The 25692-nt window shown below is 41.4% G+C and overlaps 1 protein-coding gene across 1 annotated transcript; it reads left to right on the top strand.

Annotated features, from left to right (window-relative positions):
• Positions 1-1767: 1767 nt before the first annotated feature.
• LOC138247263 (zymogen granule membrane protein 16-like) lies at positions 1768-23132 on the top strand. The gene is made up of 4 exons (XM_069201985.1): positions 1768-1843; positions 5262-5317; positions 10012-10144; positions 22690-23132. The coding sequence occupies exons 2-4, from the start codon at positions 5263-5265 to the stop codon at positions 23033-23035; spliced, it is 534 nt and encodes a 177-aa protein (XP_069058086.1). The 5' UTR covers positions 1768-1843; position 5262; the 3' UTR covers positions 23036-23132.
• The last annotated feature ends 2560 nt before the right edge of the window (positions 23133-25692 follow it).

Below are 25692 nucleotides of genomic sequence, written 5' to 3'. Positions count from 1 at the left end.
GGTTTTTGTCCTTCAACAGCACAAAACCCAGTGCTGTTGAAGAGGAAACGGAAGTCTTTGATATCCCTGAGACTTCTAACAGGAGGCAAGCTCTACTCTAAGCCCTTGGAGAACTTCCTCAAGCAGGACACACAGCAAAGTTCAACCTTTGCACTTTTTTCAGGCAGAAGCAGCAACTGCAGGCCAGTCCCGCAAAGCAACACAGCAAAGGGACAGTACCCCTCCTCCAGCTCTTCAGATCTTCTCCAGGGCAGAGGTTCCTCTTGATTCCAGAAAGATTCTAAAAGTCTGGAGTTTTGGGTCCACTACTTATACTAGTTCTGCCTTTGAAGTAGATAAACTTCAAAGGAAAGTTTATGTTGTTGACAAGATCCTGCCTTGCCCAGGCCTGACCCCAGACACACTCTAGGGGTTCGGAGACTGCATTGTGTGAGGGCAGGCACAGCCGTTTCAAGTGTAAGTGACCACTCCTCCCTCCAGTCTAGCCCAGATGGCTATTCAGGATATGCAGGCTACACCACAGCTCCCTTTGTATCACTGTCTAGAGGAGAAGTGTGAACAGCCCAACTGTCAAACTGACCCAGACGGGAAATCCACAAACAGGCAGTCACAGAATGGTTTAAGCAACAAAATGCCTCCTTTCTAAAAGAAGCATTTTCAAACTCACAATCTATAAACCAACTTCACTAAAAGATGTATTTTTAAATTGTGAATTCAGAGCCACCAAACTCCATATCTCTATCTGCCCTCAAAGGGAATCTGTGCTTTAAAGCTATCTTTAAAGGCAGCCCCCATGTTAACTTATGAGGGAGATAGGCCTTGCAACAGTGAAACCTTAATCTGGCAGTATTACACAGATAGGACATGTAAAACACACCATGTCCTACTTTTTAAATACACTGCACCCTGCCCATGGGGCTACTTAGGGCCTACTTTAGGGGTGCCTTATATGTACTGGAAGGTTTGGGCCTAACAAGTGTAATACACTTGCCAGGTCGAATTGGCAGTTTAAAACTGCACGCACAGACACTGCAGTGGCAGGTCTGAACCATGTTTATAGGACTCCTAATATGAGTGGCACAACCAGGGCTGCAGACCCACTAGTAGCATTTGATTTACAGGCCCTAGGCACCTCTAGTACACTTTACTAGGGACTTACTAGTAAATCACATATGCCAATCAGGAACAAACAAATCAACAATACAATTTACACAGAAAGCATATGCACTTTAACATTGATTAGCAGTGGTAAAGTGTCCGGAGTCCTAAAGCCAACAAAAACTGGTCAGAAAAATTAGGAGGCAAAAAGATTGGGGACGACCCTGCAAAAACAGTGAGGTGCAACAATGCTGTTCCTGGAAGTCCAGCTTCCCCAAAACATATAAGGCTGGCTGTCAGGCTGAGTTATCTGCCAGGCGGCTAGGCTTTCATCTCTCACTTTTTAATCAGTCTCCCTCCCTCCCTCTCTGCAAATATCTGTGCAATTATGGCCTCATCATTTGTCTCTTCATTTGAATCCTTCAAAGGCTGTCCTGCCCGCTGGCCTCACTCTCTCCATGCCATAAACTGCTCAGATCCTGTGGGTGAGGCCTAAATCTCTGGTTTGCCGCTATCCATGGGACAGAGTCATTTTCAGTTCCAATGAAAGCTCAACTTATCCACTCAGGAAGTGGCATTAAGTACCAAACAGTGGCCTATTTACTCATATGGCATCTGCTGATAAGTATCTGTTTACCAGGCAGACTTCAAAGCACTGCGCCTGGATATATGGAGAGAAGGAGAAACTAGAAGCAATCCCAGCCCTGGTATCTCAGTGAGAAGCTTGGAGATCCACCAGCAAAAGGTAAGATGAATGCTCCATTGATCCTCTGCACCTTTCAGAATTACAGGGATGTTTTCACTGAGGTGTTCAGAACCAGAGGTGAAAAACATTCCCTTAATGAACTTTTTACCCATCTATAGTTTTATATTATGTATGGCCCTCAAACTTTCCTGCCCCTGCTTTCAACTGCTAAACAGGGGAATAGGAGTAATGTGTGAGCTTTATATAGCATGGCCTCTATTAGGTATCTCTGTCCAAAAGGTAAGAAAAGGTAAAAAGTTACCTGCCATCCTTGACCAACCCCCACCAACTTCCCTTGCCTTTCGTCCCTCTGCTGCAGCTGCGCTTTCTGATTTCATTTAAAGCAGACAAGAAGAGCTGCTCTGATAGGCTCTCAGAGAGCTCTGTCATCCTGGGCTGGAAGGCACTTATGACATAGCAACAGTGAATAACAAGTTTTGTCATCAGCTGTTGTTGTTGCGTCATAGCAGTGAGTTATGACATTTGGAAACTGAAATAAAGGATAGCAGCTCTTTATGAAACCCATACATTACAAACTGAAATATCTGAGCAAGCTGATGTATAAATAACGAACCAGCCTGTCTTAACCTGCTTTGACTTTTTAGTGTGTCTAATCAGGTCAGTTTTTGGTTGTTTTTTGCCTTCACCCTCGAGAGGTAGAGTTCAAACTGTGTGGCCATTTAGTTCTTGGCATCTTCCTTAGGGATGGGTACAAGGAAGGAATATGAGGGATGGCTGGTCTCATGGCTGTTGCACAGATTGAACAAGCATTAATAATGGCAATAATAAATTGTATTTTTATAGCATCTCGTTCCAAAGTGTTGCACTGCTAAGTACTGTAAACGAAAAGTGCCACAGATAACCAAGGTATAGGTGAGAGGCCAGATTCACAAACTGCATTTTGTATTGCCTTAATAGTACAACAGTAGTACAAAAAATTTAATTTACAAAGTTATGTGCGGAGACTTCCTCTTCAGCTTCTCCTAAAGGGAAAGTTTATAGAGGAGTTTAGGAAGGTACAGGATACCAAAAACACCTGCGCAAAAATTACTGTTCACAAACTGCACCTCTACAGTTGCTTCAGCCAAAAAGTTATCAAAACAATACTAAGGGGCAGATTTAAGGAAAGTGGCCCAGCACCCAGTGCAGTGCCACTTTCCTTGCGCTCCTTAGCATCCCCCTAAATCCACCATGTGTGCACTGTATCTAAAATACGGCGCACCAAAAGCATCAAAACTTTTGACACAATAGATGTACTTCTCAGGGTTAGCACCAAAAGTTTGGGGCTAACAATGAACTATAGATAGGGTCCTGTTGCAAACAATGGTGTGCCCCCTTTTAATGCCTGCTCTGAGCAGGCTTTAAAAGTGCCGAAAAAAATGACGCAATCTCTTAGATTTCTTTGCACCATTTTTTTGGCCCACCTAACAGGGGAACTCCTCCTTTGCATACATTATGCCTGGCGCAGGCCTAATGTAGCGCAAAGGATTACAAAGTGGCGGAATGAGTGCATTGCGCCACATTATAAATATGGCGTGGGGAAAAGGCCTCCTTCGAGCCGCCTTAGCCTAAAAAAAAAATATGCGAAGCTGCGCTAAAGTGGTGCTAGGCCTCTTAAATCTGGCCCTAAATGTTCTCCTTCCCAGCCTTGCAGTGAGTCTAGCACCACACATGGTCATGCACAGATACTGCAACACACCCCGTAGAAAATAATGGAGACACATACTTAATATAACATCTCATAGGAAATAATATACAATAAATTACCTTACATTATTCTTACTGAAAGCTCCCAAAAACCATCTCTCTGTTACAGGGATGAAACATGAATTGCTGGAGGAGCATGCCAGCATTCAAATGTCGAACTTTGTCAAATTAGCACGCTCACTCAGCGCAGGGTGCTGTTAACTCAAAGTGATTTATTCTGCAAGTTAAATTTAAATATTTTATATTTTATAACATTATTGATTAGCTTATGTTTCAAAAATAATTAAATCAAACTTTTAATAAAAATGTAAAATTATTTGAATTAACATAAAAACACATTATTTCAATTCAATTTACTAAACATTAAATATTAAAACTCTAGTGAGGGTGTTATTTTTTTAAGTTAATAAAATAAAATAAAAATTATTAAACATTTATTTTGATGGGTCATGTGCTGCAGCATTTTAGTGTATCCATTGTAGATGAATAGCACTTATTTTACATTGATTTGCATTTTTATTTTTAACACTGCAGTATTTGTAATATACTTAAGAAAAAACAAACTTTATTATCTTTTCCTACACTCTCCAACAGGGAGCTCTCCGCCCTTTGAGTACTAGTATTAAATTTACAGTAGTAAATTCTATTTTTAATGTCACCACCCCTGAACTGAGGAGGTGGAGATATGTAAGTCTACATTTAGGTGTAAATCGACACTTGGAAATAGTGAATATAAAAAAAGTGTAGACCTACACCTAGGTGTAATGATAAATCTACACATTTATGTTTACTTTTGTGAATCAGGCCTAAAGCGTCATTGTGGCATCCACTCTCTTAAAAACAGGGCAACATCAGACTAGGCAACACTAATTACCACACACCCATAAAAAAGAGCAAAAGCTGCTTAATTAGGACAGGACTGCATGCCAATGAATTCCAAAACGGTAACAATCAAAAATTTGCCTCAATATCCTATTGTTTCCTCACTCTTAAGTCTCCCAAAACCCCAAACACTCGCCTCTCAAAAACAACTCATATCATCAATCAGCCATCCTCATTCTTCCATGCACTTGCCTACCCATTCAAATTGCTCACACTTCCACCAATCCTTAACCTTTTGACGCTGCCCTCCTTCTTTTATCACAGGTCATAACGCATCTTACTTACACTCCCACCTGCAGACCTCCACCAGGAGCTGGACAGACCTGCGCCAGGTCTATCTAACCCAGTCCAAATAGCATCTCCTCATCTCCCTCCTGGCCTGTAACCTGCCCTGCTGTGGCAAACTTACTTCCGGTCCTGCACAGACCAAAGGTGACCTAAATAGCGCCCAAAAATAAAGCTACAATCATAAACACATAGGGAGGGTGGGAGAAACAGACCTCTAGCCAGCCTGCCCACAAGAGAGAAGGATGTGGTAAAGAGTGCCAGAAGCTTCACCTAGCTTACTTTATGACCTCTTCCAGGTCCCCCACCCCCATATAATACCCACCCATCACCAATCCCCTTAACCATGGGAAGCACCAATTATCTGAAAATCCTGGGGGAAGACGCCACATATTCTTTCATTCCTCCCATCCCCAGGTGCCCCGTTTCACTTGTAATGGTAATCTGGCATCCATGTTATATTTGCACCCCGGGCATCTTCCTGTAGCCACTGTGCTGTGGCGCTGTCCTAAGCCTAATGTTGGTGTTTTTCATGTCTTCGCAGAATGTACGCACTCGTGGCCTTCGCCCTGCTCACGTCTCCAGTGCTAACTTCTGAAAGTAAGTATTTTGGTTTCCTTTTTACTGTCTTATTCTTTGGCGGGCAGAGGCTTAGTCGACAGACAGACCAGGATCGCTGAGACTGTCACATACATCACAGAACGAACATTGAGGGGTGAAGAGCAGTGTAGGATTCCGAATATGTACATTTCCATTGAGTCATACTGCAGTGTACTGATATTTAGCCTGTTTCTGGGTGATCCTAGTTTAGCAAACAAGGAGCAGAGGTACATGTAAACAAAACTATGTGCCCAGGATCACATAGAGTATTTGTAGACACTCCATCACCGGTACTGGAAACGCTATTCCATTAAATGGCAGCAGTATACTAGCTATTGGTTGCCTGTTTACTGTTGTGTATAGTTTTTGAGCTAGTCAGTAATAAACAATATCACATTAGTGCCTCTTCCCTACTGCCCTGTCGCTCAGGGGGTACATGTACAGCTAGATGTTCTAACAAAGCCTCTGCCCCATCTTGCCATCCTTTACCCCGATTTATTATCAAATCAGTCTTATGGTCTGTGTGGTGCACCACCGCTATCAGCTGATAAGCAATAACAAAGCCAATAGTTCTGGCTTTTTCTTTGGTGAAGTGTTTCATAATATCTGGTCAACATTGTGTACCTTGCCCCTAGCTGCTATAGAAGAAAAATCCAATAACTAAGCAGCAATTTGGGCTACAGCAATGTGTAAGCATTGAGTAGGGCTCTGTTCCCAAACAGACTACATGAGCAGAGGTAACCTTAACCTTCAAAGAAGAATGTTAAGAAAAGTTATTAAAAGATGAAGTTGCAGTGTAAGTGTGAACCTCAAAGTTGTTCGTAGACTGGCATTCCTCAGTAAATACTTTTGGTAAACGCCTGCATGTATGCCTGCTTGTCTTGACTTTGTGATAAAAAACTGCATATCCAACAACATGTTATGGCAACAAAGTAAAACAAATTAAATGAAATAGTGTTGAGTAGCATTCTGTTTGTATGACAGTCTGATGCATCCAAATAGCAATCACTCCGTAAACCAAAAGTCCATAAATAAGCAAATAAAATGGCATTGTGTCAACAAAGTAAGTGCATCAAAGATCACACTGATTCAAATCTACCAAAACGTCTATATGAGCCTCATTACAAAAGCCCACTTGTAACACAAATGGCACATTAAGGCATCCATGAAAAGCCACAGACTTGACAGAAAGACCATCCATACATTGGCAAACCATGAAAAACATCTAGTAATAAAAGCAGAAGTGGGCTGGCCCAAAGCCCAATCTCATTTTTTATTTCTGAGAGAACTTTTTTGAAGAATTGATTACATGAGGGAACCTGAACAAATAAAGCTATCAGATGTAAAAAGCCATAGAGAAACGCCAATGCCCCATTGGATTTATATGAAAATAATGAGGCATTAGAGAGAACCACTGACATTAAAAGCACATGGCGAGGGGGTTGTTGCTCAATCAGTCATGTCCCATAATTGGTGGTAAGATTATAAATTGACTATCTTGAAAAAATGCTGTTTCAGATTGACTGAGCACAAAGCTGTTTGAATGGGGGAGGCAGGAGTAGAGAAATAAGGGGAATAGTTAGAAGCCCTTGGTCCCACTGTTGCCTCACTTTTTGTGATGCAACAGCAGGACAAACCTTTACATCATATCTATAAGGGCACGCAAAGTCACTTTGAATGGCTTTGAATGGCCTCATAGGTATGGAGTAAGGCAAGGCAGTGCAAATCGCTGTGTTGCCTTACTCTGTGCAAGGGAGGCACTCCCTGGATGTTGCGGTGGGTGTTCTCATGCAACACCCAGGGAGTCTGATGCATCCCCAGATTTACAAGACCTTACGTTTCCCCAGGGGAAGCACAAAAAGGAGAAGTATCACACATAGAAAGAGAGAAAAGCCCCCCAGGATTGTTTTTGTGCAGGAAGGGACACAGGGTGTACATAAGAAGCAATCAGTGCCCACCACATACCAGTGGTAACTGCTGCCATTCTGTCTTTGGCCCAATTCAGTTTTCTCTTTTTCCGTTTAACTATTCTTTCATGTTTATTTATTTTACTCTTACTCTCATGCTCTTTTTTCTTTCTTCCTTCCTGGCTCTTTTACTACGTGCCTCCATGAAGTAGCCTGTCACACCTCCTTCCTGTACGTTTGTGGAGGGCTTCCCTCTCTCGGTCCTTGCAGGGTTATCTCACATGGTTTCTCTTTGTCTAGGATCTTATCCAGGTCCCATTACTCTAGGTTCTTATAGGGTTTCCCTCTCTCTCGGTTCTTGCAGTGATTCCCTGGCAAGGTTTCCATCTCTTTGGGTTCTTGCTGGGTTTCCTTCTCTAGGTTCTTTCATAAGTTTCCTGTATCAACCTTGCTGCATGTGTTTTCCCTGTCTAAAACTCTAAACAGGGTCAAGAAATATTTTCACCCTATCAGGGGGTAAGAGCGTTTAGCATGACTGTCAATCAACATTTAATTTGCAGTATGACCAAATTTGGCCACACAATGAAAACCCAAATAGGAAATACAGTAAAGGGTTTTATTACAAATGTACACTCAGATTAATATAAAGAATTCTCAAAACCAGGCTATAAAGATACAATATCACTATCGGGTGACCAAAATGTTGCTAGAATCAAAGTATGATCAACATGAGACTATCTAAACACTCAATGAAAACAATACAGAACAATAAAAGCAAGATCTGGTGCTCCGAAAAAAATGCTAACCAACTCTAAATAGCTAGATATGCAACGAGGAGCCATCAAAACACAGCAAGTGAATAGTTTACATGTGCTGGGCTAAAAAATATGGGTGCAAAAGGGAAAAAGGAAATAAAGGACAAAAAGAAGCTGGAAAAATGACATCTGGGGCAAAATGAAGCTAAATGAGGATGAAAAAGACAAGTAAAAAGGGAAAGTGCCAGCATCTCAGAAGCTCAGTCAAGGGTATTGTCATGGGTCAAAGAAAATCTAAGTCCTCTCAGCAAGCATTTCGGAAGTGCATGGCAAGGACAAAGAGGTCTATACCTCTTAAAGTCCAAGGGATCTCTGCTACTCCAGCTAACTGTAAACAACAAATGAATGTCCAAAGTGAATGATGGTTTGTCCACTGGTAACGCCTTATGGATTGAAAGATTTAATTGTCCAATCATGGCACATCATCCGACAGGCATCTGCAACATCTAGGCAAGTTCCCAGGTCTGTCATGGGAAGGTATCCATCTTTGCTCTTCTGTACAATTTTGCAACAATTATGAATTGAGTGAGCCAATTTTCACATTCACTACTTCTCCATGTACTGTCCTCTGGGGTACTTTCTCAGGCTCTCTATGAATAAGACAATAGCACATCTATTTCAAAACTACCATTTTATGGGAAGGACATCGGGAAAGAAATGACGTTAGCAAAGAGAAAACAGATTTCCCACGTTTAAGAAGTCTGAGCCATACCAGATCAATATGGCTTAACTAAAGCAAAGCAGAATTTAAATGGCTCATTTTATTCACATTAAGCAAAATGCATATGAATGTTTCATTAGTAAATCTTGTCTAATGTCATATTACATTAAATTACAAAAAGCAAAATAACTTGTTGATGCATGTCAGTAAATAGCCTGTAACTTTTAATACACATCCATCAAGAAATTAATTATTGTTTCAATGGTAACTATTCTCTAAAATCGTAAGGAAACATGAAATCAAATTAAACAATTGTATTGCAGTTAATATGGCTATACAGCACACATTTAAACCCTTCACTACAGTAAATGCACCTTAATATAGACTTTTTAGAGCATAATTTTAAAATTAGCTTGTCATCAATCACCACAACATAATGTAAATATGGTCAAGCATAGATCAAAAGTATGGCGTCAAAGGTGACAGCCAAATCTCAGCCACGCCACCTCTCTATAGGTACTTGAATCACTACCCTAGCATGATTTTCTTCAATCTGGGTTCTGGCAGGGCTTTCCTGTCTCTAGGTCCTTGCATGTTTTCCTTATTTCTGGATTACTGCACGGTTACCCTGACAAAGTTTCCTTCTCTCTAGGTTCTGGCAGGGTTACATTCACTCTAGGTTCTGGCAGGACTTCCTTCTCTGTAGGTTCTTGTGAAGCTTTTCTTACGGTGAGGGTCTTGCATGTCTTCTCTTTCTCCAGGCTCCTTTACCATCTCCTTTCCATCAGTCTTCTTCAGTGCTAACTCCCTGCAGATTCCTATTCCTCATGCCTCCGTCTATGTCACTGCAGTGCTCATTGCCAAGTACTTGCAGTGTGACTGCCCACAGGCTGGGCGGCCTCTGACATTAAAGATGAAAAATATAACCCACAGATAGCCTGATGCATGCTCCTGAAGGTGCAGTAACTCAGCAAAGCAAAGCACTTGCCAGGCTGCTTTTATAGTGACAAAACCTACTTGGACCAAAGACAAATATAGAGAAAAACAGAAGCAGAACTTCTGTTACCAGAGCCTTGAGTCAATGAAGTGCAGTGCTACTCAACTTACTATTACTACAGAACTACTCCCAAGGGAGTGAATACTATGGAAGGTCAAACCTAATGCATTTGTGAAGGCTCTTTGTATGCCTCTTCAGTTATAAAATATTCTGCCAGTCCTTTGAGGCAATTTTACCTTAGCTTATGTGGTATCAAATCTTTAGGATTTAAGACAGTTAACCCTGGTTGACTCCTTTGTTAATTTGTCTTTCAGTCAAATCTCGCCTGTCTTCATTCAGCGGGGAGTTTGGTGGAGGCTCTGGTGTTGCATTCACGACCTCTGGTGAGCACTTGAATGGGCCAATCACAGGCCTGCGCATCCGTGAGAGCACCAGTTACATCCTTGGGTAAGACTTATATTATTGAATCACTATCCTACTACCAAAAGTACACAATTGAACAATCTCCAGCCTAGATTTGAACCTTACAGATTTTTCTTGTTCTTTGTTACATGATTAAGTAACATTTCTAGTTTGCGTACTTGGCTCTCATCAATCAATTACCAAAAACATGTGGTTGGAACTCTTTTCCCCTGCGAACCATGAGGCTATAGTTACCTTCATTGAGGCACATATTAGTAGAGGTGGAACATGTTCTTCCCCTCTCTGCCCTTGCAATTGGTGTCCGGCTGATGGTTTGTGTTTTTTAGGATCATGAGTTACTCAGTTTCTTGATCTAGGCTAAATTACTTGCTGTAATTTCTCATTATTTGGAAATCACTTGATCACCAAGGGGCATTAATTCAGCCATGGTGGTGGGCAGAGGTTGGTAATCCAATAGATTTACCCCATCCTTATTGTCTAATTGATAGAGAGGAGATTATCAAACTGGATCAGCCGTCTGAACAGCCAATCCGCAGCCATTCAATTTCTAACTATTGCTTAGATTTTATGTCTTTCCAACTTCACGCCTTACTGCAATTCCATGTGTAAACCTTAACTCAATTGCTTGCCCTCAGATCAAAACATTTCTCCTTGGAGCAATTAACCAAAATCCTGTTGCTGATTTACTTTTCCAAATACATTAATTTTCTAGTGTTTTACCAAATATCTTCTTTAAATAGTTTGGGGATGGGTAAATAGTAATACAGATTGTTTATCTCTGCCTTGACCGTTGTTTCTGCATTTTAACCACCACATTACACAGGAAGTTCTTCTTTCGTTGTTCTTTCTGTCTTCATCATCTCTAGAACAAAGAAGATGAAATATACATGAGGATATTCCCCTCAATCAACGTTGAGGAGGTGTCCCAAATTAGCTATTTTTTTCCTGAAAGGAGACTGATTTAATTTGCACAATTGAGCATGTTAAAATAGGTTCCCATTTTGAATATGGTGGAGACAGTGAAGGATAATGGGAATACCGCTCTGCCTTACTACACGTAACCCAGTAGTCCCTGCTCCCTCACCTCCAGCACCAAGAGGAAGGAGACAATGCTCACCCCTGCCAGTGGTCCCAGGCACCCTCCCTGCCCTCAAATCGCACTTGCATCCCTGCTGACATTTGCCACCTACTCAGAGCATGTGGCGAATGACAGCAAATTTGTCCCTGGAATCCGGGAAAACAGGTAAAATGACCCCGTAATTCCAGGTCTGCATGGTTATTCCGAGGACAACAGCTCAAATTGGCTGGAGTTAGGTTTGGGGATTCTGCGTAAAGGCCCACAGTATCCCTGCACACAAATACGGATAATTCATACTGAGGGTGCATAGTGGAATACCCCGACATAAGCAGCATTTTCATTGACCTACCTTACTGAAGTCAAGCTTCAATTAGATTGGTACCTAGAATAAAATCTGGAATACTAGAAGCATAACAATAGAATACTAAATAGCTGAAGCCACACCTATTCTACTAGCGGTGCAGACATCCTTGATCACAGCAATTGTTCAAGATGACTGAAGTAAATAGCCCTGAAGTACAGCCTGGACGTAAAAGCCTACGATCCTCACTTGTGGCCCAGGCCATTCCCATCCTGACAAAAAGTAGGACAATAAAAATCCTAGGCAGCAATGATGCTGCACGAATGTGAGGCTTGAGATCTTTATTTTCCACTTTCTCCACTTGTTCTTCCCTGCATTTCTTTCACTGTCTCTCTTCTTTTACATGTTAGCAAGGCACCCCTGTTTTCGCACTGCTACTGAAGCTCTATTCAATCACAAGAACATTGGAGCTTGAGGTCTAGGAGTTTATGTGGAGTTGTATTGGGAGAATCGAAATGAAACTGCATTGCAAAACGATCGACAGCAGTTCAGGGTCATGTCTCTAAGGCAGGAGGAGACACCAGAGACTGGGAGCAAAGATAATGTATCCGAGAGCAATGGCATAGGTAGCGCTGAATCTAGCATGAGTGTGAACAATACAAGGCTCCACTCACCAAGGACAGGGTGTGGCATAACGGCCGAGCTGCCGACATCGGAGCTTGGGGAGGCAGGTTAAAGCCTTGGTTTCGACTCAGCATCCTGTGATTCTCTGCAAATGACTTAATCTGCCCACAGTTCATCACCTTGAGACACTCACGGGTGATTTGATCCCGGGTTTTATGTTCTTGAATAATAGGGCTGGATATTAAATATTATGAGAATAGGTGCTCTGCTCCTGGATAATGGTGTAGCTGTTTTCTGTTAGAGAATGAAGGAGGGGATCCATGGTAACATGAGTAAGTTACTGAAAAATGCTGAGAAGTTTGGGCTACCTTTCGTAAGGGAGAGAGCAGGTGGCCTATTTGAATGACAAGTTGACTGTTTTCGAATAGTGCGATTCTGAGATGAAGATGGAATTGGAAAGAGGTGGAAAAGGGCAAAAGCACCAACTTCCCTTCACTCAAAATACCCCTATTCTGTAAGTTAGGTTTGTTTACTATGTTTCACGCACCAAGCACTTTATCAATATCTGGCAAGAAATTGGTTCAGACCAGATTTCACGATTTTTGCCACTCTAACAAAAGCATTATCAGGAAGTACATACTGCGCTTAGATTGCCAGAGGTACCAGTGATCTATCTAGCTCGCTCTACCCCTTCTTGGTGCGAGAGATTGCTCTTATTCCGTTTTAGGGCAGGTACTGTGTGGCGTCCTCTTAGTTTTTCGGAAGGCACATTGAATCAGGGAACATGCAATTTAGCCTGTCCTTGTGAAAGTTAATCGGAACAAACCTTGTCACACTATATGGTCTTTTGTAAATGATATAGAGGTCCATTTGTACTTTATTTAAAGCCAGTCTTAAAACATCTCCATTTTACGAAATGCAAAGATGATGTTATTTTATTTTCAGCTTTTAGGAAGCCCAGATGTATGTTTTAGTGTGTGTTCCTTTCTTAAAGTGGCAAAGAGAAGTAGGAAATCAATGGAGGGTTGATTTAGAAGTCTATTCCCAGTTTATACCTGTTTTCTTAGTCAAGATAAATATGATTGTTTTACCCCTGTTTAATTTTGGTAATGATGCATAATACTGCCTTTTATGGTTTTATGCAAAACCAAATTAAAGATGAACTTGAACTTGACCTTGAACTTCACTCAAAATTCCAACAGAAAATGAAGGAGTTGAGAATCACAGCAGAAGGAATAGCCATAGGCAATTAAGATTTCAGAGGAGGAAAGCTGGAAAGGACTTGCAACTATACATCTTAGAACTTTTAGAAACCACCCTCCGCCTAGAAGGGCATGGACTCAACCTCAATTGAAAAAGTTAGTGAATCCATAGGATTACATTTTTTACTAACCGCCCAGAATTAAACCAAGGAGGGTCACAGAAAAAATCCTTGTAGAAGGCTTGAAAAAGGAGTAAAATAAAACTAGTATTTGCTGTATAAGTTTGGATTCAATATTCGTCACAAAGTTTAGGACAGACAGAAGGGCCAGGAATAGGTGATAACAATATTTAGGCCTATTAAGGTCTTGGCTAAGGTAATATGTCTGACTAAATGATGAAATAAGCCATATCAAGATGCACATCTTTTCTATTAAGGTGTAATTTCCTATCTTCCACAAATTAATCTGGATCTAGAAGAGAAGAGGGAATTGTGAGAACGTAGCCTCTTTCCAGTATGGTTGCCCCCATTTGTGGCCTGTTTGTCAGTGTGTTTTGACTGTGTCATTGGGATCCTGCTAGTCAGGACCCCAGTGCTTATGGTTTGTGGCCTACTTGCCAATATGTTTCACTGTTTTGGGCAGTATGCTTTACTGTGTCACTGGGATCCTCCTAACCATCCTGGAAGGTGTCCTCCAGGATCCTCCTAACCAGATCCAACACTAGTTCTTATGCTCTCTCTGATTCCAAATGTGTCCTTACATACTGGTAACCCAGTATTTCACTCCAAATTGGCATTCTGGACCCCCATCATAAATCTCTAGTATATGGTACCTAGGTACCCAGGGCATTGGGGTTCCAGGGGATCCATATGGGCTTCAGCATTTCTTTAGCCACCCATAGGGAGCCCATGCAAAGGCTTCTACGGGAATGCCATTGCAGCCTGTGTGAAATAGTGCATGCACTTTTTCACAGCCATTTTCACTGCACTATGTCACTTATAAGTCACCTATATGTCAGACCTTCAGACTCTGAAGGCTGGATGCAAAGTACCTGTGTGTGAGGGCACCTCTGCACTAGCAGAGGTGCCCTCACGTTGTCCAGGCCCATTTTCCCAGACTTCGTGAGTGCGAAGATGCCATTTTAAGTGTGCACTGTACATAGGTAAATCCCTATGTACAGCTTCACAATGGTAACTCCGAATATGGCCAAGTAAGGTGTCTAACAACTGGGAATTGTACCCCAGTACTGATTCCAGTATTGGTTGCACAATTCCATGCACTCTGGGGGCTTCACAGTGACCCCTCAGTATTGCTATCCCAGCCTTCTGAGGTTTCCCCTGCAGCCCCGACTGCTGCCACCTCACAGACAGGCTTCTGCCCTTCTGGGGCTAGTGCAGCTCAATTCCAGGACGGTAGAACAATGCATTTCCTTTAGGAGAGGGGTGTAACACAGGCATGGGAGGGACATCCTCCCAGATCCTCTGGAAATGCTTTGAAGGGCACAGAGGTGCCCTCCTTGCATAATCCAGTCTACAACGGTTCAGGTACCCCCAGTGTCTGCTCTGGCGCGAAACTGGACAAAAGAAAGGGGAGTGACCACTCCCCTGTCCATCACCACCCCAGGGTGGGGTATTTTACTTACCGTTGGTGTTTTCTTACACTCCCACTGCCCCTCTACACACTACACTTGCCTAGGTGGGAAACCGACTTTCGCATTCCACTATTTTAGTATATGGTTTGTGTTCCCCCTAGGCCTATTGCAACCGTGATTTTCACTGTTTGCACTATTATCTGACTATTTAATTACCTGTTTTTGGTTACTAGTGTATATACTGTGTAACTTACTTACCTCCTAAGGGAGTATTGTCTCCAAATTAATTTTTGCCCTGTGTCACTAAAATAAAATATCTTTATTTTTTGTAACACTGAGGGGGTTATTCTAACTTTGGAGGAGGTGTTAATCCGTCCCAAAAGTGACGGAAAAGTGACGGATTTACCACCAGCCGTATTACGAGTCCATTATATCCTATGGAACTCGTAATACGGCTGGTGGTATATCCGTCACTTTACCGTCACTTTTGGGACGGATTAACACTCCTCCAAAGTTAGAATAACCCCCTGAGTATTGTCTTTCATGTGTGTTAGTACTGTGTGACTACAGTTGTATTGCAAGAGCTTTGCATGTCTCCTAGTTCAGCCTTGGCTGCTCTGCCTACAGCTATCTCTAGACAGACTGGCTTCTAGACACTGACTACTGTTATATTGTGTCTGTCAGAATGTCACTAGGTTATGTCTGTCAGAATGTCACTAGGTCATAAGGTCTGTAGAATGTTACGATTTGAATGTGTGAGTGTTCCACTTTCCGGTGAGGAAACGAGCGGCAGCTGTGGAGTGCTGGCAGAGGCTGGGATGTTTCTCCGATATTAACGTGATTGAACGCAACTATAAATAAAAGAAGATATCCTGTTTTCATCTCTCACCGAGAGCCTATTGTGGAATTACTTCAAAGTAACACTGGCGACGAGGGAGTCTTATCTACGTGCCTCATCTCGGACAATGTGCTTGAGGAAAACATCCCAACTCCAGATAAGTTCTTCCGTGACTTCAGCGAGCGCAGTTTGTTTACTTTTATTAGCTTATTCCGGACCTTTGCGCTTCAATTAATTTATAGTTTCAGCTGTCGGCAACTCCAGCATTCCTGTATCCTAGCAACAATCTAACTCGCGCTCTGCTTGTGCGTTCGAAATCAGCACGAGTCCCAGAATGCGCGCTGCGCGTCCGCTGTCATCTCCGCACGAGTCAAGTCTTCTAAATCTTCGGTCGCGTTGCGCGTCAGCAACCAACAATCTAACTTGCGCTCTGCAGGTGTGTTCAAAATCAGCATGAGTCCCAGTACGCGTGCCGCGCATCCGCTGTCAGTTCGGCACGAGTCAAGTCTTCTAAATCTTCATGCGCGCTGTACGTCAGCAATCAGCTCGTACTGTTGGATTTGTCAAATCTTCAATCGTGCTCTCGGACTTAACAAGTCATCACTCGATCTACACGTCTGCCAAAAGCTTGCTCTTTCAATCTTGGCATGATTCCCAGTGCATACGGGAAAAGTACTCAGCAAAAGTTCTCTTCTTGGTGCCATATACTGTGATTGACACACTCCTAAAACATTCACAATGCAAAATGTAGCGGCTCCTCCTTTTTTCCTTTCCAACCCTGGTGAACCTCTTATCAAATGGGGAAAGTGGAAAAAAGTTTTTGAGCAATACGCCAGAGTTTGCGGAACTTCCTTGAGTACGGAGAGGAGAACTGCCTTACTTTTGCACTGCTTAGGAACTGAGGGTCAAGAAGTTTTTGACCACTTACCTGATATACCTGACCACGAAGCACTTAACTTAAACGAATATGAAATTTGTATCAGAAAATTAGACTTACATTACTTACCAAAAGTCAGTACAATATTGGAACGATATTACTTTGGCCAAAGACGACAAGTAAATGGAGAAACTGTTGAAAATTATGTAACTGACTTAAGACGCTTAGCTTCATCCTGCAAATTTGGTTCATCCATAGATGAGAGAATTATGCAAGGCTGTATCATTGATAAAGTGCGGGATGAGTTGTGGTTGTTAGATGATCCTCACCTTGACGAAGTCATTTCGCTAGCTAAACGTATTGAACACTCCTTAAAGTGTGTTGATGTTATAAAAAGGAATGGTCACAATGATGTGGCTATGGTAAAAGATAACAAATCAAAAAACTTTAGGAATAGCACAAAACCTACACCCCAAAATTATAGTAAGAAAAGAAGATGTTACAGATGTGGGAAGGAAGGCCACTTTGCTAATGATAGCACATGTTCAGCTATCAATAGTGTCTGTCTGTTTTGTAAAAAAAGGGGTCATTTCTCAGTCGTGTGCAATCAGCGTAAGTCTAAAGATAGTGTGAATGCTGTTGATCCTCAACTCACGGATGATGACGATGGTTGTGTGGCACAATGTGGCCAAATAGTACTACAGGTGTCTGATTCTAAACCTAATGGTCCTTTGGATTATATTGCGATTGAAGGTAAACGAACTAAAGTACTCTTTGATTCTGGTGCCAAAGCCAGTCTCCAACCAGTTTTACCAAGAGCAACTCAGAGGGTGCATCAAGCTATTGAAACCAGATATTAGACCTTGTGCATATGGTGGGGAACCTATTGATTTACATGGATATTCCCAAGGGTTAATTGAATACAATCAGCGTTACACTTCTGGGAAGATATATGTCTCGAAGAAAGGAGACAGTATAATTAGCTGGTGGCACCAGAAGGACTTAGGAGTCATGTTAGATCCGAACAACGTACCCCCGATTATATTGAAAGACCAAACGACCGTTGGGTTGATTGACAACACTTACTGTGCCTCGGACATGGAGAATTCCCTCTGCCGGGTCTTTGCAGAAGTATTTTCTGACAGAATTGGGTGCATGAAAGGTTACTCACACAATATCAAATTAGTTTCTGGTTCTGTTCCTTACTGCAGTAAGGTTCGTAATGTTCCTTTTGCCAGGGCAAATCAACCTTCCCACGAGGACGCCGGCTCAGAATTGAGCCGGCGTAGTGGGAAGGTGCGATGGGTGCAGTGGCACCCGTTGCGTATTTCAGTGTCTGCATAAATACTTTGTGGGGCCCTCTTACAGGGGCCCCTGCAGTGCCCATGCCATTGGCATGGGCACTGCAGGGGCCCCCAGGGGCCCCGCGGCACCCCCTACCGCCATCCTGTTCCTGGCGGGAGACCCGCCAGGAACAGGATGGCGGTAGGGGGTGTCAGAATCCCCATGGCGGCGGAGCGCGCTCCGCCGCCATGGAGGATTCTGCAGGGCAGCGGGAAACCGGCGGGAGACCGCCGGTTTCCCGCATCTGACCGCGGCCGAACCGCCGCGGTCAGAATGCCCTGCGGGGCAACGCCGGTCTGTCGGCGGTGCTCCCGCCGACCCTGGCCCCAGCGGTCTCAGACCGCCGGGGTCAGAATGACCCACTATGTGTTGACCTTCGCAAGCTCAACAAATGTGTGGTAGTTGATAAATATCCTCTCCCCAACATCTCTGAGCTACTAACCAGAGTATCAGGTGCAAAAGTATTTTCTACTATCGACCTAACATCAGCATACCACCAAGTATTGTTAGATGAATCCAGTAGAAGTTTAACTGCATTCATAACACCTTTTGGGACATTTAGATTTATCCGTTTACCACTTAGTTTGATTTCAGCTGCCTCTGTGATCCAAAGATTGATGGAACACAATTTAAGAGGACTAGAGGGTGTATACATCTATCAGGATGATATCTTAGTTTATGGTAAAGATTCCTTACAACATGAAATAGGAATTAGAGAAGTTCAAAGGAAAATTTCTGCACATGGTTTAACAATCAAATCAGAAAAATGTAAATTTGCTGTCAAAACTATAGATTATTTGGGCCACACCATAACTGGTGATGGTCACATACCGAAGAAAGAACTAGTTGACACTATTCATGGTCTAGCCTCCCCCACGTCTAAAGAAGAATTGTTGAGATTTCTGGGTATGGCGGAATACTATAGTGAATTCATCAAAGGTTTTGGAGTTCATGCTATCACATGAGAGGTTTGTTAAAGAAAGGAGCAGAATTCACATGGAGTGAGGAATGTGAGAAAGAGTTTGGTAGTATCAAGGAATCTCTATCTTGTGCGCCTGCTTTGAAAGAGTTTGACCCAAATTCACAATCATTCTTAACCACTGATGCAAGTAGTAAAGGATTAGGAGCAGTGTTACAACAAGGTGAATGCACTCCTGAAAACACTTTTGCTTTCATATCCAGAAGCCTTAAATTGGCAGAAACTAAGTATTCTGTCATTGAAAGAGAAGCTCTAGCGGTGTTTTGGGCCATAAAGAAATTGAAGAAATTCTTGTGGGGTGGTTCTTTTGTAGTGAGGACAGATCACTAGCCCCTGTGTGAAGTTTTCTGTTCTAAAGGTATTGATTCTGTGTCAGGGAGGATCACCAAGTGGATTGTTGGGTTGCAGGAATATGATTTTGTTGTAAAATATGTCCCGGGTGCTGACAACATACCTGCTGATGTTTTGTCTAGATTGGTTGCACCCAATTCTCATCTTCATAATGATGAGTCTGTAAGTAGTGACTTGGAAAATTTAGAACGTGTGTGTGAGGTAGATTTTGAAATAATTTCCGAGGATAAGTGGTGTGAAGAATCTTTATCTGACAAGATACTAACTGAAATAATGGAATGGAATTATTACGCAATGGTTGGAGAAGTATACATCAGGGAAGTATCGGAATGTTATTGGAATGTTAAGGATGAACTAGCGGTGAGTCAAGATCTTCTATTCAGAGGTACGAGGTTAGTGCCTCCACTTAAGCTTAGAGACCAACTAATGAACCAAGCTCCTAGCAGTCATACGGGTATTTCTAAGACGAAAGAAAGGTTACGCTCCTCATACTGGTGGCCTGGTATGGATACCCAGGTAGAGCGTCTAGTGAGAGAGTGCGTACAGTGTGCGATTAGTGAAAAGGCTATGAAACCCAGGGTACAACCAATGGTAATTAGAGAAAATCCAAAAGGTCCGTGGACGGACATTGCATTAGATATTGTAGGACCCATTCATGGCGAGAATTCGATTGACTATATAATTGTTGTGGTCGACATGTTCTCTATATGGCCGGAAGTGTGTTTCACTAAGAGCATTGAGACGTGGAAAGTCATTGAATTTTTGAAGGATTTAATAACCAAGGAGGGTATTCCCTCAAATCTCCTCACTGATAATGGAGTGCAGCTAATATCCAAAGAAATGAATGACTTTTTGAGTGGGTGTGGCATTAAACATAAACTTTGTGCATTATATTATCCAGAATGCAATGGAATGGTAGAAAGATTTAATAGAGTCATAAAAGAGACCATCTCCATTGCAAAAGACAACCAACTGGATTGGGAGCAGGAAGTACTGAAGAAAGTTTAAGTATATAGACACACCCCTCATTCCTCTACTGGTCAAACACCATTTTCACTTTTCCGGGGAAGACGTGGAAATACAATCCTAGAACCTAAATGGGTTAATGACCTGTTAGACAGGAAAAGAAGGAAGGTGATGAAAAGTGATTGGAGACTTAAAGAACATGAAAAGTTGCTAAAGAGTAAACTGAACTTCGATAGACCAAACTGTGTAAAGAAAGCAATCATTGAGGTTGGTGATTGGGTTATGATTAAACAACCCTTTGCAAAAAAGGGTGAGAGAAAATGATCATCTCCAATAAGGATTACAAAACTCTTTACCAATGCTGTTAAGACCCAGGATAACAGAATATAGAACTTAAATAGAGTTGTAAAATTTACTAGAGCTGTCAATGGCGCTAAGGATGATGATACAGAAAGTAGTGGTATACGTGCAAGAAGAACATCTTCAAGAAAATTGCAAGAGAGTGTAGAAAATTCCATGAAAGAACCCAATTTGAGGAGGTCAAACAGAAATGTCCAGAAACCCGCATATCTTAAAGACTATAAGATAGAGTGAAACTTCACTTTAATTTTCTTTTACATTCTAATGTTACTTCTCTTGATATTGTGTATTTAAATATCTATGTGATTCATGTGTGTTTAGAGGGGAGGGAGAGGTGTTATATTGTGTCTGACAGAATGTCACTAGGTTGTGTCTGTCAGAATGTCACTAGGTCATAAGGTCTGTAGAATGTTACAATTTGAATGTGTGAGTGTTCCACTTTCCGGTGAGGAGACGAGCGGCAGCTGTGGAGTGCTGGCAGAGGCTGGGATGTTTCTACGATATTAACGTGATTGTACGCAACTATAAATAAAAGAAGATATCCTGTTTTCATCTCTCACCGAGAGCTTAGTGTGGAATTACTTCGATGTAACAACTACATTTCACTAATAAGGGATAACTGGACCTGGTATAAGGTGTAAGTACCTTTGGTACTCGCTACAAACCAGGCCAGTCTCCTACAGGAATAATTGGTAGCCTAGACAATATTATGTTAGAAGCTGCCTTTAATTGCCCATTATTGCGGCCCCTGGAATATGATTACCTTACTAATAGCCCATAACTTCAACCTTAACTAGGGAGGCATTTTAGGCACCCAATTGAAGAGATGTTCTCTGGCAGCTCAGGGACTTTAAAAGTGTTTAATGGAGCATTTATAGATATATGTGTTGTAGGCTAGGGCTTAGTGAGGGAAGGATGGCCTAAATTATGAAAGTGCAAATCAAAAACATATTTGAAAAGATGTCACTGAGCTGGTTGAACTACTTGTTAGTACCTGTTATTTTGGAGATGAGCCACTACGTCCATTCTCCAACACATTCTGTTCAGTTTAGAGAACGTTTTTGCAGTTCTTTTCAGCCTTGGATGCAAGTTAATCCCTCTTTCTCATTACTGCTCTGCCTTACTTTCCTCTGGTGTTGTTCCTGCTTTGAACATGGTGTTAATATGGGAACCTCCCTTTATCCAGGTTGACCTATTGATGTACCAAAGGTAACGGATCACAATAATTGAAACTGCTTTAATTAATGGCACAAGGATGCACAGTAAAGAAGCAAAAATCCCACATTTGTTATAAAATACCTAAGGTCAGTGTGATGCTGTTCACCAAGTACTGCCTAGGAGTACATGCAAAATAGGATTTATGCAGAAAAAACAGGGACTGGAAAGATGGTAAGTTAAAGGGTAAAATGTATCTTTGGAAATACAATAGTAGAACCCTTTTTCACAGAGGAATAGGTAAGAAGGGGCTTGAGCACAGCCCTATTCAATATGGAGGCAGCCTTATGTGTAACATATATTGTTTGGTGCCTTTGCATCGACCTTGCCGACTAATGTTTGTGCTTCCACTTTCTGTTCATACTCATTACAGTCTATATGCAGTTTAACTGCCTCAAATTTTCTATGAATCTGTGAGATTGTAAGCTGTTTCCAACTGAAATGTTGGTTTGTTTTGCTCTGATTACAATGTAAGGGTATGCATTACTAATACCTTACAACTGTAAACCAACTTTAATTACTTGCTAGTCTTTGATGTAGTATGGACCTGATGAGGAGGTGGATGAGGGCAAGAGTTTCAAGTCAGTGCCTTAATCTCCATTACTCTGGGACGTATACTCTTCCAGGTCAAATTCCTTCCACCGTCTACTGTATGTGAGTTTTGACCTCATGGTGAGTTTGATACATTTAATAATAAGTGACTCTAAAAACACTGTCCTCCAATGTAGTGATTTTTTTAAAAGTGACAGAACATGCTTGTAGGCCAACTGTTTATGCGCCCTATACAAGCTCGAGAGACAACAATGTAATAATGTTTCTGTTTTTCTCTTGTTCTGTCTCTAGAATCCAAATCCGGTTTGGCAGTACCTGGGGCCAGATGTATGGCAGCACCTCAAGTTCTTATCTGGAGGTCCTTCTCCGCCATGGAGAACACATCATAGAGGCTTCAGGGAAGTACAGCACCTATATTAACGAGCTGATTTTCCTGACAAACCAGGGACGTATGTTCCGTTTTGGCCAGCCCTCTGGTTCTTGCTTTAACCTCTTCCCACTCAACAGTAACACAGTTCTGCGTTACATCAGCGGCCGCTATTCGGGTTCCTACATCACCAGCATAGGATTTCACTGGGATAAGCCCCGTGGCTATGTCTCAAATGGTAATGGATTGGCCCAGGTTCAGGCATCATAAGGCTGACAAATATCCCAGTATCCTCTTGATTGTATGATTACTTATGGATAAAATGCAATAAAGTCCATCATGAGCACCCTGTCTTTCTTTGGTCTCTTTCTCTCTATGTGTTGCGGGGTCAGCATGTAGCAATATCGTTCGGCCTTTTTGTTTATCAGCGTTGTCTATATTTTATACCCCTGCCAGTAAAAAAATGGAATAAGCAGTAAAAGATGGTATTTTTTACCTTTAGAAATCCAAACATTCCAACACATGAAGAAATCCCTTAAGAGCTTGAGAACTGGCTAAATGAAATATCTGTGCTTATGGAATCACACAGAAGGTTTATTGCCATGGCACAAAATAATACTGCAAGGGTAACATATTTTTTCACATACCAACACTTGACCCTTCCACTAAAGTAAAGTCATGTGGCTCATTCAACTAGCCCTTTAGGCTAAGTGTCAGGTTACCGGCATGTTTACTCCTCTGAAGTATTACAAACAGAATGCCTACTAAGTGGGAGCCTAGTATTATGCCATCCCTTGTACTGATGTCAAGAAATAATTATAGAGTCCCTGGTAGCCTTTTGCTTTTGAGAGAGTTTTGCCATAAACACTGACTGAAGGAAACATTTTTTTCTGCTGCTTATTCGGCAACATTGTCTTGACGTGTAAAATTTGGAAGAGGCTATTTACCTGACTGCTGGCCATATGGTACATAATGTCTGCTATTGACACAGCAGCTGGCAAAATAGTACATACTTTCTTCTGTATAGTCAGCCACACGCTAAATATCAGAAATGATGCTCAGTTTGACTGACGGCCAGATAAATAACGTGAAGGAGATTTTTATTTAGTTGCCCATGAAGAAAAAGGGAGCAACAGGCATTGGTAGGGTGGTGGCCATCTTGTAATGGGATGCAAAATGTGAGGCATTTGAAAGTAAGTGCATATGCAAATGTCAATAATTTGTACAAAGGTATGTTCATGAATAAAGCTAAGCTGTTTACAGATGGAAAAAAACAGTACAATAAATTTTGAATAAAATCTTTATGTTATTTTAATAGCCAAATAAGAATTGTAGGAATCAAACTTCTATTTCAAGAGTTTTATGATGTGGCACCTAGACATGTTTTTCTGCAATCTGGGAGTAATTGGCTGTCTGCAAACAATAAACAGTATGGTTTTAAAGCATGCTAAATATCATTTTCAGTCTATAACTTTATTTGGCATATAACATTTAGCCATAAAAGTACACGTTTAAACCATCAGAAAACTTACATACAAAATTAAGAACAACCATAAATACATTTTTTTTAAACATTCTAAACAATGAATCCTTGAATCCATAGTTACATACCACGATCTAGACATGATTAAGAAAAACTTTTCTCGTACACATTGCCTTTAAGATGTAAAGTGCCACATTATAACATATAACATGAGTATAAAGGCCGTAGATACTTCATAGCAGGTTGATGGGTTCTTGTACTCTGGGCTACAAACAAAGGTTTACTATAAATATACCTAAAATGAGTATAACATTTACAAAACAACAAAAATGAGTTGAGCTTTGTTTGCTAATCCCATCACAAGGACACAAAGTCATATCACCAGGACAGACTCTCATGTTGGGGAATGCCACCAAATGGTGCACTATACTCAACCTGAATCTAATTAAAACAAATTGATATTATAAGTTAGAAGCACAGGACAGATAACCTTTACAATCTTCTACCAGGTTAAGGGATATATAGACCAGGACTTTTGCTTTGGTTCTTTCTTCGTGACTCCTACAATTAATTTTATACTCCATATAGGTCTCTTTAATAGTTTTCATCCCCAGAGAAAGTTCTATTGCAGAATCAGACCTAATTGAGATCTTAAACAGGACATTATAATAATGGTTGGTATAAGCTAGCCAAGGGATTCGGGAAGCATGCTCAAGATTCAGACAATCAAGAATATTTTGCTTGGTGAAATGAGTTTCCTCTCTGGTCCAAATACTATACCAAACTAGCAAAGGTCTTAACAAGATCCCATCCTCCAGGAATTGTAGGCCAACCTCCTGATGTATAGTCCATTTAGACGTTGAGGTGGGTAAACAGTGTATACGTTTCAAAAACCTATTTTCTTCTGTTTTTAAGTTTATGCTTTTTGTGTGTCGCCATATGCCTGCCCCATAATTGGCAAGTGACACTACTTTAGCCTTTTAGATATTCACCATTTCTTTAATTGGTCAACTACCCAGTTTACTGGCAAATTTAAAAATACCATGCACATTACTGCTCATTTTACCTTTGACCATTGTAACCTGGCAATCCCAAGTTCCATTATTTGTGAAAAGAATCCCTTTGTAACTAAAGGATTTTACATTAACAATTGGTGTATTGTGGATATAGAAATAGAATGTTTTTCTTTTCTTAGCATTTTGATCACAAATCATGGTTAAGGTTTTTGTCTTTTTAATTACTATACCCATTGCTGTCATAAATTCCTCAAAAGCATTCCTTAGCTTCTGCAAGCCCACATGAGTCCTAGACAAAAGAACAGCAACATCCACATATAAAAATATAGGTATTGGATACCCCGCAACACGGCATGGGTCAGCCTGGATAGCTTGCAAAAATGTATCTACCTCATTTATATATAAGGAAAATAATCAAAGGGCTAACA

The sequence above is a fragment of the Pleurodeles waltl genome, chromosome 7, assembly GCF_031143425.1.
Source record: "Pleurodeles waltl isolate 20211129_DDA chromosome 7, aPleWal1.hap1.20221129, whole genome shotgun sequence".
NCBI lineage: Eukaryota > Metazoa > Chordata > Amphibia > Caudata > Salamandridae > Pleurodeles > Pleurodeles waltl.
The sequence above is the reverse complement of the archived record's forward strand: the minus strand, read 5'-3'. Positions and strand labels throughout refer to the sequence as shown.

What these genes read in the sequence shown, in the direction of transcription:
- LOC138247263 (XM_069201985.1), top strand. Translation starts at nt 5,263, where the DNA reads ATGTACGCACTCGTGGCCTTCGCCCTGCTCACGTCTCCAGTGCTAACT. An exon ending in TCCAGTGCTAACTTCTGAAA is followed by an intron (nt 5,318 to 10,011) that starts GTAAGTATTTTG and finishes TTTGTCTTTCAG; the next exon opens with TCAAATCTCGCCTGTCTTCA. An exon ending in AGCACCAGTTACATCCTTGG is followed by an intron (nt 10,145 to 22,689) that starts GTAAGACTTATA and finishes TTCTGTCTCTAG; the next exon opens with AATCCAAATCCGGTTTGGCA.